The 15,591-nt window shown below is 43.2% G+C and overlaps 1 protein-coding gene across 1 annotated transcript in view; it reads left to right on the plus strand.

Annotated features, from left to right (window-relative positions):
- The first annotated feature begins 771 nt into the window (after positions 1-771).
- Positions 772-15,591, plus strand: part of LOC144129500 (uncharacterized) — a 139,805-nt gene continuing 124,985 nt past the window's right edge. Inside the window, exon 1 of the mRNA XM_077663663.1 lies at positions 772-1,825. Within this exon, the coding sequence (XP_077519789.1) occupies positions 772-1,825 (1,054 nt within the window). The remainder of the gene's footprint in view (positions 1,826-15,591) is intronic.

The following is a 15,591-nucleotide window of genomic DNA, read 5'->3' on the forward strand; positions in this document are numbered from 1 at the left end:
TTACACGTGCTGCGTCCCAGTCGATGGTATGGCCAGTTTCTTGATGATGTTGCGCCAAAGCGTTTGAGATAGATCCTTTGACGTCGCCAAAGGAAAATCTATCTCAAACGCTTTGGCGCAACATCATCAAGAAACTGGCCATACCATCGACTGGGACGCAGCACGTGTAATTGCAAAGGAAAAATTATTACCAAAACGCCTTCTCATAGAATCATTGTGCATTCAATCCACGCCAAACACGATTAACCGGACCCGTGGCAGTCTCCCAGAGATATACCTGCGCACCCTTCAAAAAACTGCCCATATATAGCTCACCTGCCCGTCCTTCGCTTCTTTGTGATCAAGGCACCCGTACGGGCGCCGAAACGTCAATTCATTCTTATTTTCTTTGAACCTTGGCGAGTGTATGTTTTCTTCATCAGTATGAATTTTCCCCGCCAGACGGGATTCCGTCGAACCCTAGACTTCATTACTCTCCGCGAAAAGTACGGGCCCCCAGCCGTAACCAAGATTCGACAGTTCGTCGCACTGAAAACGAGGCTTACCTCCTTCCTGTGCCACCTACGCTTCAACGTCCGATGCAAGAGCCATGGGTTGGTCCCGAAGTCCATGCGTCTACCAATTCTGGTATGTACCCCGTTTGGGAAAAATGTTATCGCTCGAGCCGAAAAACTTCTACTACAAGCGAGAATTCTGGAGACAAGATCAACGATTAAGCGTCTGGAGAACGACATCTTCTTCGCTCAACAGGCACTAGAACGTACCCTAGCTATGGACGCCTTTGATGCCCTGCTCTACGCGAACAGTGTGGCAGAGAACACTCAGGAACAAAGACAGCAGAATCAAGAAACGAAGTTCCGGTTGCTCCTAGGGCGGCAGACAGAAGAGACAGCAACTTCTTGCGTACACAACCTGTCTTCTTACAAGCTAGACCATGCTGAACTCTCGCTTCTTAACAAGGGACTCAACTTCAACACTGGACCCGTCCCTGATGCGAAAAGCATGACATGTGCCGTTGAGCTAGCAGTGCGAAAGATTGACGCCAGCCTACGCGACCAAGCACGTTCTCGTGCCATCGGAGCACTTTCAAAGTTACGAAAAGAACAAGACAGCGCACTCCCACGCCCTGAAAAGGAAGCCCTCAAAAGATTACAAAAGAATGAGGCAGTCGTGATCCTTCCGGCCGACAAGGGGAACGCCACTGTGGTGCTAGATCGGACTGAATATATAAAAAAGATGTCGGCACTTTTGGAGGACAAAAATACCTATACAAAGATAAACCGGGACCCGACCAGAAAGATAGAAGCTGAACTTCAGAAGCTTCTCGCTGATGTATTCAAATACGTCCCCACGTCCGACGGTCAATATATCTACAACAAGCTACTGTGTCACAATGGCGCCGCTCCTGCCATCTACGGCGTACCAAAAGTGCACAAGGAGGGCACACCGCTCCGTCCAATTGTGGACTTTACACGGTCCCCGTTGAACAAGCTCTCTGGCTACCTTCACCGTGTGCTGGCCCCTCTAGCGGGAAAAACCGCCACGCACGTCCGGAATGCAAGCGACTTCGTCGAGAAGCTGAAGAATGTGCCCATTGACGACACCCAAGTAATGGCTTCTTTCGATGTGAAGTCTCTGTTCACATCTGTACCTGTGGATTTTGCGGTGGAGTGTTGCAAGAAAGCCCTGAACGAAGACACGACTTTGCCTGAACGAACCCCGATTGAAGCCGACGACCTCTGCCGACTCCTAAAATTCTGCCTCTCGAATACTTATTTCACCTTCAACAAGAACTTCTACAGACAGACTTTCGGAACAGCCATGGGTGCCTCAGTTTCTGTAGTATGTGCTAACCTTGCCTTAGAATCAATAGAATCCGCAGCACTTGCCTCATTCGACCCCCCACCGCAGTTTTTTGTACGCTATGTCGATGACTGCTTCTCTGTCATCAACCGGCCAGACGTACACAGGTTTCTAGCGCACCTCAACACGTTCCAGCAAAGCATTCAGTTCACCCTAGAGGAGGAAGTGGATGGCCACATCGCTTTCCTCGACGTCCTCGTGGAACGCTCACCGCATTCTCTGCAAACCACCGTCTATCGTAAACCCACTCACACCGGAAGGTACCTAAACTTTCAGTCATCTCATCCCATCGGGCACAAGCGCTCAGTCGTGGCGTCTCTGTTCAACCGCGCATATAGGATATGCTCAAGTCCTAAGCGCAGAGCAGCAGAAGTGAAACAGGTCAGGCAAGACCTGATACGGAACGGTTACCCAGCCCAAATACTACGATCCCAGGAACGACGCGCCTCTGCTCCGACTATCCGAACTGACGCATGCGCAAAGAAGCGGGTGCCGATTCCGTATGCCCACGGCGTGAGTGAGAACCTTGCTCGCATCTTTTCAGATTATAACATTCATGTGGCCCACGTCCCGTCGTGCAAACTTCGGCAACGACTCTTGCGAGTCAAGGACCCTCTTGACATCGATATCTTTCCAGGCGTGATCTACAAGATCCCCTGTCATGATTGCGACGCTTCCTATATCGGAGAAACAGGCAAATTCAAAACAAGGCTCAAACAGCACCAAAATGACGTCGCCAAAGGAAAATCTATCTCAAACGCTTTGGCGCAACATCATCAAGAAACTGGCCATAACATCGACTGGGACGCAGCACGTGTAATTGCAAAGGAAAAATCATTGCCAAAACGCCTTCTCATAGAATCATTGTGCATTCAATCCACGCCAAACACGATTACCCGGACCCGTGGCAATCTCCCAGAGATATACCTTTGTGATCAAGGCACCCGTACGGGCGCCGAAACGTCAATTCATTCTTATTTTCTTTGAACCTTGGCGAGTGTATGTTTTCTTCATCAGTATGAATTTTCCTCGCCAGACGGGATTCCGTCGAACCCTAGACTTCACTTCAGGCAAATATAAAGAGTGCCAGCGCACAAAAGCTTTCGTGCATCGTTAAACAACACAGCAAATTTTCATTATTTTGAGACATCCGCGATATATCGTACTCCGTAATCTACAGCAATGCTGTCGCACATATAATAGAGAAATAATCATCGCAGTATTTTATTTCTGTACTTATTCCTGATTCGATCATGAGGAACAAAAGGTTTCAAACTGGAATGCTAACAAATAAACTCAGAGGCGATCATACAATGTGATCCGGCAAGTCCGGCACAGGTGATCATGTGGTATGATGCGGCAAGTCTAGGTTAGACCGCAGGGACGGCCTAGTGGTCTCAGCATTTGATTTGCATAGTCAGTGCCTTCGGTTATTCACTGGTGATGCAATGGTTACACTGTTCCTTCTGACTGGATGCTCGGTTTATCTTGGGGGAAGTGCTTGGAAAATGGGTATTTGACGTTACATTGTGTAGCCAAAAAATATTGAGCCATTGCAGTCTTTGCCCAAAGATGTTCTTGCGCTATAAAAAAAAATAATTGGAAATTCATCATAAAGTCTAGATTAGCCGTTCTCGTTGCACACTTCGCACTGACACTGCTCTATTTCCTAATGAGCCTTTGAATTTTGATTTCTTTGTCGATTTAAAAGGTTTCTTGATGGTGGAGGTGTATGGATCCTTCTGAAGGGCGGGGGTTGTTGGGTGGCTGATGGGTGAAGCACTTCTGCAGACAGAGGTGGGTGGGATATATGAGTTGTAGGTGGCGGTTCAAATGTACAGCTTAGAGCTGGGATATGTATTTTTAATGGTGGGTGTCAGAGTCTTCAAGCGCCAGAAGAGGGCCCGGAGGGAGCCAGGAGCATTTAAACTTCGAAGGGATTGCGGATTGTCGTGTATTGTCCACAGTGGATTGTCGACGGAAGGGGACTATACAGCTAACAGAGTAAAAAGCATGTCTGCATGAAATATATGCACGCAGAAGGAAGGCTCAATCATTATCTGTGTGAGCACATATTGGTGCTTCATCACATCGATGTGTACCACCTGTGCATTGCACAAGTGACAACTGCGCACGTTGTGTTCGTTCAGTCAAACCTCCTTAACCATTCCCGCCTCTTACCCCTATCAGAGGTCGCTCTCCTTGGCATCGGAGAAATAGTGCAGGAAAGTGGAACCTAAATCTTGTGCAAGATGACACCTACGCTGAGTACATGACCTTACCATGTAAAGCAATTTAAGCAATGTAAAGCTCACGTGTAAAGCAACTTCCCCGATTGCTCAGTTCTCACTTTTCTGGGTATTGTTATTTGCGAGCTTAGATTCGGTTGCCGTGTCAGCGAAACTGCTGTCATGTGGCGATAGCTCTGCGCCATCGGCTTCCTCAGTACAGCCGATGTGAGCACTGTAGTTTTCGCAAGATGGCGGAAGCCTAGAACCGAAAGCGGAATGAAACGTTACGTGCAAGCGCACATACTTCTCATTTGTCCAAGTAAAATAAATCGGCTCTAATTTTTTGTCTAATTGCCAGGTGCTGCCTTTCATAAAAGGCAGTACGTTAGAGTACAGCTTTCTCCCAATTTAGTCCAATATAGGCGTATTTGTGCTCAGAGTGTAGGTGGTGTGACAAACTTGAAGGACCTAGAGACGAAAAAAACAACAAAATACCACTACCAATTATCCTTCTCGGGCAACTGGGTAGAAATAAGGCATGCGTGAGCGTACCATACCTTGAACTCAAACATAAAGTAGCTTGGCTGTTTAAAAATGATTTTGTTGTCCGACGGCTGACACACAGCAATGGAAGAACGAGTGACAGGACCTATAAACGAAGATAAAGACCCAGTTCTTGTTTTTTTTCTTTTTAGCTCTTTAGTAGTTGTGGTCACATCTCTGTGCTTTGTTGCTATTCCCCTGAGCATGCTAATACGGGAGCACATCGAAATGATCACAACCTTTTTGGCTGCCTTCAACAATTGTATCTTTCGCGATTTCCTCAGAGTGAACAAAAACTCGACACGAAAAAGAACCTGTAATATGCAGTTCATAAACCGTGACACCACCTTACCAAAGAGATATTTCTTGTGTAACCCTTCCTTTTTTAATACCTGATACGTATCGGCTTTCTTTTACTACACCGGAGGCTTAGGGGTGTGGTCACCGGTTTTATATGCGGCAGATGCGGGGTTCGATCCCCAGTTGCCCTGCGTACCCAGCGGCTTCCCAATGGCTACAATCGTCCTCCCGCGTGGTACTCGGCTTTTGTTGGAAGAAATACTCAGAACATACGGTTCTTCTTTGTTAACTTTTTAAAACTAGAACCACGTTATTGATGGCGCCCTATGGCCAAGCTGCCTTTAAGCTGTTAAAATCAAATATGCTCTTTCTGCCTGTTTGTTTTTTTCGATTGAACTTTATTTTTTTCCTAGAGAAATATCTCTTGCGACAGATTGTGGATACAAAGCATTAGAACGCTTGCATCATGTGTGCTGACTTCGTCCTTTGGAACGCGAAACTTATTAGTGCCAAAGCACTACTTCCGTCTCAGCGAGTGTCAGTGAAGCTTGACATTGAGGGTGACCTTGGCCACACCTAGCGTAGCAACAGCCGATGCAGAAATAAAATAAATATTGTCGCGACGGGGTTTTGAACCCCGGCCAACCAGGCTAAACACGTGCCTTCGCATGATTGCTAGGTTTAACTTCGTTAATTCCTTACCACTTTTTTTTATTTCTCCCTTTGTTTTTTTCGGAAAAAAAGAAGCCTCAAAGCTGACTCAGGCGAACCAGCATTAGTAGTAGCGCGATAGTTTAGAAAAAGAAATCGTGCTTTGTGTGAACGTCGAGAAACTTGTAGTTTCTATGACAAACGACTTGAGCACCTTAATGTCCCTACTCAATTTCTATCGCACGTGCTGACTATCAATGAGTAGACAATGCAGCTTCGAAAGCGGACACGCGTCAGCTTTCCTTTGGCTTCGTGCCGTTGCGCTGAATTTAGCGACTTGTTTGAAAATGCACTGAGTTTTCTAGGATCTGTTACAAAATCGTTTATAATTCTTGGAGATGTCAACATTGATACAATATCAGACAGCTCGAATGCAAATGAATTTCGTTACCTTATTCATCTTTATGCTTGTACGAACGTTGTGACAGTTCCAACAAGGGTGACCACTGATACCGCAACGTGTCTTGACATCTGCGTTACAAATATGAATTGTGACGATATCGCCGCTGGTGTTATAACATGTGACATCAGTGATCACGTTCCCGTGCTCTGTCTGGGTCCTCCTGTTTCCAGCAGACACATAATAAGGAATAGAGCTGGCATCGCAAAATAAATGATGAAACTGTGAAGCTTTTTTGCACCCTAATAGAGAACGAAAGGTGGGATGATGTTTACATGAAACAGAATGCTACAACCGCGTACAGAATATTTCTGAAAAGACTTCTGTGGTGCTATAATGCAGCTTTTCCTTTGTGTGACCATAAAACAAAGAAAGAAGGTATGCGAAAACCTTGGATGACCGTGGAGTTATTCAAGTGCATAAAAGAAAAAAAATAAGAAGTTTCATGCTTTTCTGATATCTCGCAATCTGCATCTATTTGCCGAGTTTAAAACCTTCAGGAACAAATTGAACTCAGGTTTGAAGAAAGCAAAAATTGAGCATTTTCAGGCTCAAATTCTTCAGGTTCGTAATGACCCTCAAAGGCTATGGGAGATGGTTAATAATTTAATGAACAGAAAACGACCGAATCTCTGCGTAACAGCTATTACAGTGAATGGGGATCGTCTCCCTGATGCGCAGCTTGCGGAAGAAATGAATCTTAGTTTTATTAGCTTTGGAAAGTGTACTGGTCCACTTGCTAGTACGTACGAGCCGACACATACCAATCGTCCAATGGGCTCCATCTCGCTTTCTCCTAGAATTCCATCAGAAATTTACAGAATAATCAAGAGTTCGAAAAAGATGTAGCATCTGGAGATGACGGGATAAAAGCTTTGCCAATTAAACATATCGCAAGCCACATAAGTCACGTGTTGTCATATATGGTTAATCTAATGCTTCTTACTGGACATTTTCCTGCAGATCTAAAGATAGCAAAAGTAGTTCCCGTGTATAAAGGCGGCGGTGCAGCAAATATTATTAACTATAGGCCGATTTCTATCTTGACGTTTTTTCTCTAAAATATTTGAGGCGTTGTCAATGACAGACTCAGTAGTTTTTTTCAGAAACATGGAATAATAGCTGACGCTCAGTATGGCTTTCAAGCAAAAAAATCAACAGAACAGGCTCTTCTACATATAAAAGATAAAATTATTGAAAACATAGAAAAAGCTCCTAACACTGGGTCTATTTATAGATCTTAGGAAAGTGTTTGATTCTGTACAACACGATATATTATTAACGAAGCTAGAGAACTGTGGGATTAGGGGTGTAGCGCTCAGACTACTTGAAACATATCTGAACGGTAGGTCCCAGTATTTGATTATAAACAACTGTATGTCTAGTAAAATGTAGTTACAGTACGGCGTCCTTCAAGGATTCATTCTGAGGCCTTTACTATTTCTTATATACGTGAACGATATAACTATGATACCAGGATCTCCTCAATTAATCATGTACGCATATGACACTAATATATTCTTTACGGGAGCAACAAAAGCATGCTTAGAAAAATCTGTATATGAATACTTACTATAACTATCTACATGGCTGAAAGCCAATTGTATAAGCCTAAATATAACAAAATCTAAATACGTAATTTTCAAACCTATAAGCAAGCGAGATGACAGTCCCATCACCATCAGGTACGGCGGCAACCCGCTGGTGCAGGTCACCGAGCAAAAGTTCTTGGGGGTATTGTTCAGTGGTGATCTCTCATGGAACACCCACGTAGATAGCCTTAAGTCCGAATTATCACGATTTACAGGCTACCTCTACCGAATTCAACACTAAATTCCATCTTGGTTGAAGCTGACATTATATTATTCTCTGTTCTACTCGAGAACAAGCTATAGTATACTAGTTTTGGGCACAACAACTGACTCAAATTACAACAAATTAATTCCTTTGTAGAAGAAAGTGCTACGCATATGCGAAACTTACTATGAGGATAAACGGAAACTAAGAACTCACCCACTTTTCAGTAAGTACAATATTCTTAGGGCAGACCAGGTATACTACTTCAAGCTGCTACAATGGATACATAAGAACAGACTGCATAACGCACCTATGGAAAGTGTAAGCCAGTAAGACATCAGAGATCCGAAAATAAGAATGCCAATAGTTAGAACAAACTATGGCCGGCAAACACTACCCTTTCAGGTTACCAAAATGCTCAATTGTAAGACATTCCCGTTAATTACAATAAACCGTTCCCTGCCTTCAAAAAAGATTGTAAGAGAGCTCTTTTGTCCAGTGATGTTGTCTACTCTTCTCACTAATATCTTTTCCGTGGAAGTGTAGTGTATAGATGTTTTGTCTCTTTTGCAATTAATCATGTTCCCTTTGCTACCTCCCAATCTCCCGTTTTTCTTACTTGCGATGCCTGTACTCTTCGTATAAGTGCGGAAATTTGTTCATGGACATTTTTTCTTTCCGTGCTTGAAGGGGAAGAGGAAAGGGGGAAAATGAGGCAAAATCTCTGATTTAGTGTATTATGTTGCATGTGTATCATGATGCTTATCATTTTTATGTTGTACCCATTCCACATTTATAGTGCAATTTTCTCGTTGAGTGCCCTTTCCTTTTACAGATGTATCTTTGTGTGGCGCCCAGCCGCACTGTTATATATATATATATAAATATATATATATATATATATATATATATATATATATATATATATATATATATATATATATATATATTTGCCTTTTTGTCATGCACAGGGGGCTGAGGCCTTGTCAGGCGATACCAATCCTTTAGTCTCAGCCCTCTCTTAAGCAAATGTCTAAGAAAAAATAAATAAAAGAAAGAAACGAAGGTCGCACTGTCAACACATGCGTGAGCGTGAGAATTTTCAGGCGACAATTCGATTTCCCTCCTTCATGCAATTGTGTGCATGAAAATGAAGTCTGCCCGCTAAGTTCAATAGCAAGCAGTACCTATAAAAAGAAACGCCAATACTGTGATGCTTAAGTTTGAAGAAGGCCGAGTAATTGAAGGTAAAGTAGCTGCATGTGGCCACTTGGAGGCATGAATGACGGGTTACAGCTCACAAATTTTTTTGACCAGTTTTGATTTTTTTATTTTCTGTGCCGACTTATTAGAATATTCTTAGAATTTTCGGAGCCGGCTGTTTGCTTGCATCACCCTTTCTCAGCGGCAAAGCCTCCGACAAGAACGAAGTTGCATGAAGTGGCATGCAAGTCTATGAAAATCTTAAATAACTAACGGTCATTAATGTCATGCTAGTGCAGACAAGTGTCTAGTAGTGCTTAATTGTCGTAACTTCAGCACTCCACACTCACACCTTCAAAGCAATGATGCTTAGGATAATAATAATTCCCTTCCAAATTGAATAATCTCACAAATACTTAAGGTTGAGATCTTGTTTTAAATGTACTTGAGGCGATCATTATCGTTGGGAAGCCTACCGCAAGTTTTCTTCCCTAGCCTCAGCTACGTTGAGCCCTGTGTGTTTTATTTATCCTGAAATCGCTTGACAAGACAGTCTTTGATAACAAAAACAGAACGTCTGAAAGGAACTACATTTATGAAGCTGTGGAAGGGTAAAGTCTATTCCTCGAAAGCAAATACTCCTTGATTGAGAGACTTTTTACGTTATTGACGCGTACATTGTTCCTTACTATCTGCTAGGATTAACAAGGTTCATCTTTAACCGTGGCCGGCAAGCCTATGTTGTGAAAAGCGTTTAATGTATCAGTCAGTAAACTGCCATATTCTACTCCGTCAATTCACCATATAACAGACGCAACAATGGCTGCGTTATTCGTTTGGCACAGAAATAGAAAAGGTATGTGCCGTTATTTTTTAAGGATAAAATTAAAGTCTAGCCTGCGAAGGGTGTTTGGATTGACACGAGCATGAACGCTCCATTCTACTATTATAACGCCGTAGCATTATGTCCAAGGTTCATACGCCATGCTCGACAAGACAGCAGAGTATGTACAGTTTTTACAATCACCATTACGACAACAAAAGGTCTGGCATAGGTCAGCAGGCTATTAAACGAGTTAAACGAGTCAAAGCTTTGGCGCGTTTTACAACCTTTGCCTTGTAGGAAATGACATCAAACCTTAAAGCGTCAAGGCAAGTCCTTCATATTTATGAGTCGTAGAAAGAAAGGAAACAAAGTAACCTCCAGCGGAAACAAGCCAATAATTTCTCAGGCTGCCCGGCGGAATACGGTTGTCGCTGTCCCACATTTCAATAGGGGTTCGTTCTAAACACCGCCGAGTCTGCTCACCTGCGCTACTCTGAAGGGATGGGCCTCCGTTACTAAGCTGAAAGCCGCCATCGTTTTACTTGCAGCAGTTTTTATGAAAGCACTCTTGTGAACCATAATCCCCTCATCATGCTTGAAAAATCACTCCTTACTTTTGGGGCTTGCGGTAACAAATACTAACCCTTCTTTCTAGCAGACGTGCTGGAAAGTTAAGCGTAGGTTTACGAAGGATAAAAAGTGAACTTGAAGAAAAAGTATTTTTGAAAAAAATTTTGCCCATTTCTTTCGAAGCAAAGGTTTTGGCTAATAATTACAAACCAGTATATGTGCAACTAAACAGCGCTAAAATGAAAATAACGGCATCGAAAATATTCTGTCTTCAGTTCCAGGAATTACAGCTGTCGAGACGCATTCTGATGCTGATGCTGAAATTGCTGCGCTATTCTAACCGTATTGTCGACGTTAGGGAACGAAGGGCACTCTTTCCGCACCATGGTGAAGGGGAAGTGTAGCCAAGGTTGCATGGAAGTTGCAAGCTTGAATGGAAGGATGCAAGGGTGCATGGGTTGCATACCAGCCTCGTGCTACATCCATAACCTACGGGTGGAGCGCGCACTGGTGATCATTTGACCTCTGCATGCACGCAGCCAGTTCTTCCGCCTCGTGCTATTAATGCGAAAGCATTTCTTGTCACATGAATGGCGTGTACAGTGCCTGTAGGCAGGCGTTTTGACAGAGTGTCCACACGCACTGTCATCCTTTATAGGGGTAATAATTAGAACAGTTGAATAAATAATTATGTAATTAGCGTGAATCAATAAATCACCGAGATGATTAAGTAAATGGGTAAAAATTACTTGGACGAAGTATTGAATTAGTTGAATGAATCAATTACAGAAGTTTAATCAGTAGATTATTGAAATCGATGAATTATTTATTTGCCGAAATAATTAAATCACCATACGAATTCAATGAAACTGATTTTCATTGTTTTTTCAAATACATTCATTTAAGAGACTTATAATAATATTAAATCAGGTAAATTATTAATTGACTATATTAATTAACGTAATTAATAAACCGATTCACAATCTATTTATTTATTTAGGCGCATTGACCAATTCCTTACTTAACAAATTATTGATTGATTAGCTAGTACTAGTACCTTGGTGTGCTTACTCGACGGCCTAGCAACGGGACCCACGTCTTCTGCTGTAGTTGAATCGAAATTACTTAGCGCTATTGAACGCAATTTTCGTATCCCGAACAAGAAGTGGCTCTTGAAATATCTATAGTTATATTATCCTTTTTTAAACCACTGCATGTCTTCTCTTTTCAAAAACTTCTCGTGTCACATAGGTGTATTCAGAATTGCTAAGACGACCATGTTCAGCTTTCTCTAAATTTAAGAAACCAAGAATAAATGGAGAAAATGCACACTGCGTGGCATTAAAAGACCTTAAGAGCATCCCTGCAATAAAGCGAGCCTTTTCAAACTACCTGCGGCGCCTACTGCCAGAACAAGCTTTGTTCTGCTGACGCAATGACCAATCTGCTGACGCAATAAAGAGCTTTCAGCAATCGGCCAACGTAAACTGACAGGTGTGCGTAATGTTTTTCGGGCAGGCATAGGCATTAATGTAAAATCTCAGATCCATGGAGTTGGGAATAACACCAACTTCAACGCTATTGCCATCACATACTGCATGCATCATGAAGACAAGGTGAAGAGAAGAAAAATTGCCGGGCGTCTCTTGCTTAGACATTTCTCCGGACTTCCACTCTTTGAAAGGCCTTTGCTCATTATAAATCATCTGAATGAACGCGTAATGACTATTGGCTAAAGATTCATTGAAATAAGCGGAGACCTTGTTGACGACAAAAAAAAAAAAAACTAGAACGCGGGAAATTATACAGCTGCAGGAAACATTGTGAGCGCGAATTTTGCTCTGAGAAAAGCGTGACAGGCAAAGCAGTAAAAATGCATCTTCTATTCTTTCTAAACACTCTGCTCTTCTTCTGAAAAGAACACAGGGGTCTTTTATTTCTGTCCTTTCGTCTGTATACAAGCTACCGAAAACCTCTTGCTCCTACAGATGCGCAAACGGCCACCGGAATGCCGAAACGCAGGATTTGCAAGAACCGACGTTTATCTTGTAAAAAAGCAAGAAAAGCGGATGAGACATTCGGGGAAACCACTTTTTCTGTCCACTTCTACGATCTTAAGGTTCCTATAGGTGCAGAGTTGAAATGACCTCGCTTTCTTGTTAACTTCGTACTGTTCCCTTATCCTGGTCTTTGGCGAATAAGCATAGCTAGAGCGGGCGATTTGCTGCCTCATTGCATAAAACGAAGAAAACACTAACATCGCGCATCTGGTCGCTTCGATCTCGGCCCACGATAATATTCCTCGAACATGAACCCTTTCTGTACTCCATCCCCTACCCCTTAAATATACAAGATAAATAAGACCAGTTTTAAAAGGGGCTTCGTCGTCCTGTGGCTGCACACCGCCGCTGCTTATTTTCCTGCCCTCTCGCATTATTGCTATGATGCAGTAAGCCTACAGAAAAAAACAAGCAAACAAAAAGATTGGGAAACAGGAAAGAGGCTCTTTAAGGAATATCTAAATGAATAGCTAAACTACATTGTTCACTTCGCAAAACAATTGTATTCAAGTTTGTTACAGAAATATAGCCCTACGTCGAAATTTCATGACGGGCCAGTTTAACAGACAACAAACTGATGATGATGAATTTTTATGGCTCTAGGGCATCTCTGGCCAAAGGACACCATGCACAAGGCATTTTTCTTCTACTCAAAGTGGGGTCAAAGGCCCATTTCCCAAGTATTTTACCCCAAGTAACCCAAACATCAAATCAGGGGGAAGCTTGTACTCATTGTATCGCTGGTGGGTACTCGGCGGCACTGAGAATAGAACCCCGCACCTCCTGCATGCAGGCTGATCCTCATAGCACTAGGCCACCACTGCGAAGAACTTCGGAGAACTGCAGATTGGGCGAGTTGGGAACAATTCATAATGGTAAAACAACACCGTTCTGAGTGTCTCTTCTCTTACTCTGTCCTGTTTGTTTGCGCTGTTGAACTATCATGAAGTTTATCAGAGGCGAGACGCAAACGAAAAAGTTTTTTCTCGAATGTTTGTTTTTTAGTCGGAATCTTGCATTCACTTTAGCATTTTTAAGGTTGTTCGCTGTCGCCTTTGTTCCGGTGTTAGCTTATCCGTTATTTTACTTACTACGTAGCTTGGGGAAAAAAAGCATCTAGAAGACCCAACCATTTTGCTAGCGTCCGGCAGTGCACAGAACTCGCCATTGAAGGGGCTCTGAAACACCTTCCGAGAAGATCACATCAACTCGCTCAATTATTACATTGTGTTGTCACTAAAATGTGAGCCAAATAGTTCACTTCTACAAGAAGTAGAGCACCCGTAATTACGCGCAAAAGTTGGCGAGCCCTTCGCGGCGAAATTTTCATGCTCGCACCCTCCTCCGTCGGACGCACCTGCGTGTACATGTTGAGGGGTGGATATTGGTTAGATTCTTCTCACGTCACGCAGCTACCGTGCCCGCGACCAGTAAGCCGCGTAGCTCCGGCGGGTCAGGAAGCTCTCCCCTGGAGGTGGGGCCGGCGGAGAGGAGCGCCGACCTTCCAGCGTGCAGAAAGTGACGAGAGGAAAGGGAAAGGCGCGAGAGCGCTGAAATTCAGATTTTGACTTCAGATAGCTCAGCTTCTACAAAACACGTTAAAAAAAATTCTTGCTGGAAAATATTCGTCAAGCGGCGTGCTTTAGCATGCCAGCCATGCCACACTTTATTAGAGCCCCTTTCAGAGCTCCATTCGGAGCTTCTTTAATTATCCCTGAAGGGAACATTTCATTCAGCGCCATCCTACAACTTACAGATGTGTGTTGTCATAGCTTTATTTGCAGTCTTTCGCCAATTATCGCATTCCTTCGAAAACAACATCAGACGGCGCTTCCTTGTATTCTTAAAAGAGTATTGACGCTTCCGACGTATTATTTCGGGTACCAACGTAGACGCTAGTAAAGCACTGGTGATTTTCAGGAACACAACAGCGCTGAAGATCACATCACTCAAGCCTTCAGTCCAACTTACAGTATAAACTGATTGATACGGTACCTAGCTTTCATAGCACCATGACAGCGAACAAAGCAGAAGCCTATAACTGCACACTCGCCTTAGCAAGAACAAGAACACGAAAAAATAACGCCCCATAAAAAAAATTTATATCTGGGTTGTGTCGCTTAGCTGGTATTCTTGCAGAGCACGAAGAATGCATCATGTTGAGCTTTCTCGGGCAAAAATTTCGAAAAGTGAAAAATTGTACGACTCTGCTGAAAAAATATTGAAGGTGATCGTCCATTATTGTGACGTGTAGCATAATCTTTCTCTTAAACTGTTTCCATCAATAACATCGAACAGTCAAGACTGCCATAGAAAACCAATGGGAACGCTTTTGACAGTAGCAAAAACGTGAATAGAAAAAAAATATAAGACTGCTTTCAGGTGATCGGTGGATATATTGATTGTTATAATGGAATCTTACATTATATGAAAAAAAATATGTTCATAAACGGTTTCCCGCTCAAAAATTCTTTCGTCCAGAATTGCTGATTATGTGTGATTCTAGGCTTTTCATTGATCCGCTTTGCCTCACCACACAGAAAAACATTTTTCTCGTCAAACTCGCATCCCGCGATTCTTTTGTCAACAACTGTATCCATTGGTAAGTGATGACATCCCATTAACAAGGCAGATTATGACCTCATTTTCTCGTTAATTCCTTTAATCCCACTCTTCCATTCGCGTGGCAACCACCCTGGCACAATTGTCGGCTCCGCTCCTGGCTAGAGGACACCGCACTAGCCCTTCAGCAGAAGTATTCTCTCTGTCCCGCCTATTGTTTCATTTCCTATCTCTCTCTTCCTTTAGCTCTTTTCGTCGCTACAGCACGATCAGCGACGCGACTTCTGAAGTAGTTGTACACACTCTGAGCAAATTATTCATATACAAGGTCCGCAAAACAGCTAAATGAACCCACTATTTGAACCCACCCGCCGCGGTGGCTCAGTGGTTAGGGCGCTCAGGCTACTGATCCGGAGTTCCCGGTTTCGAACCCGCCCGTGGCAGCTGCGTTTTTATGAAGGCTAAACGCCAAGGCGCGCGTGTGCTGTGCGATGTTAGCGCACGTTAAAGATCCCCAGGTGGTCG

The sequence above is a fragment of the Amblyomma americanum genome, chromosome 4 (genome assembly GCF_052857255.1).
Source record: "Amblyomma americanum isolate KBUSLIRL-KWMA chromosome 4, ASM5285725v1, whole genome shotgun sequence".
In the NCBI taxonomy this organism is placed as follows: Eukaryota; Metazoa; Arthropoda; class Arachnida; order Ixodida; family Ixodidae; genus Amblyomma; species Amblyomma americanum.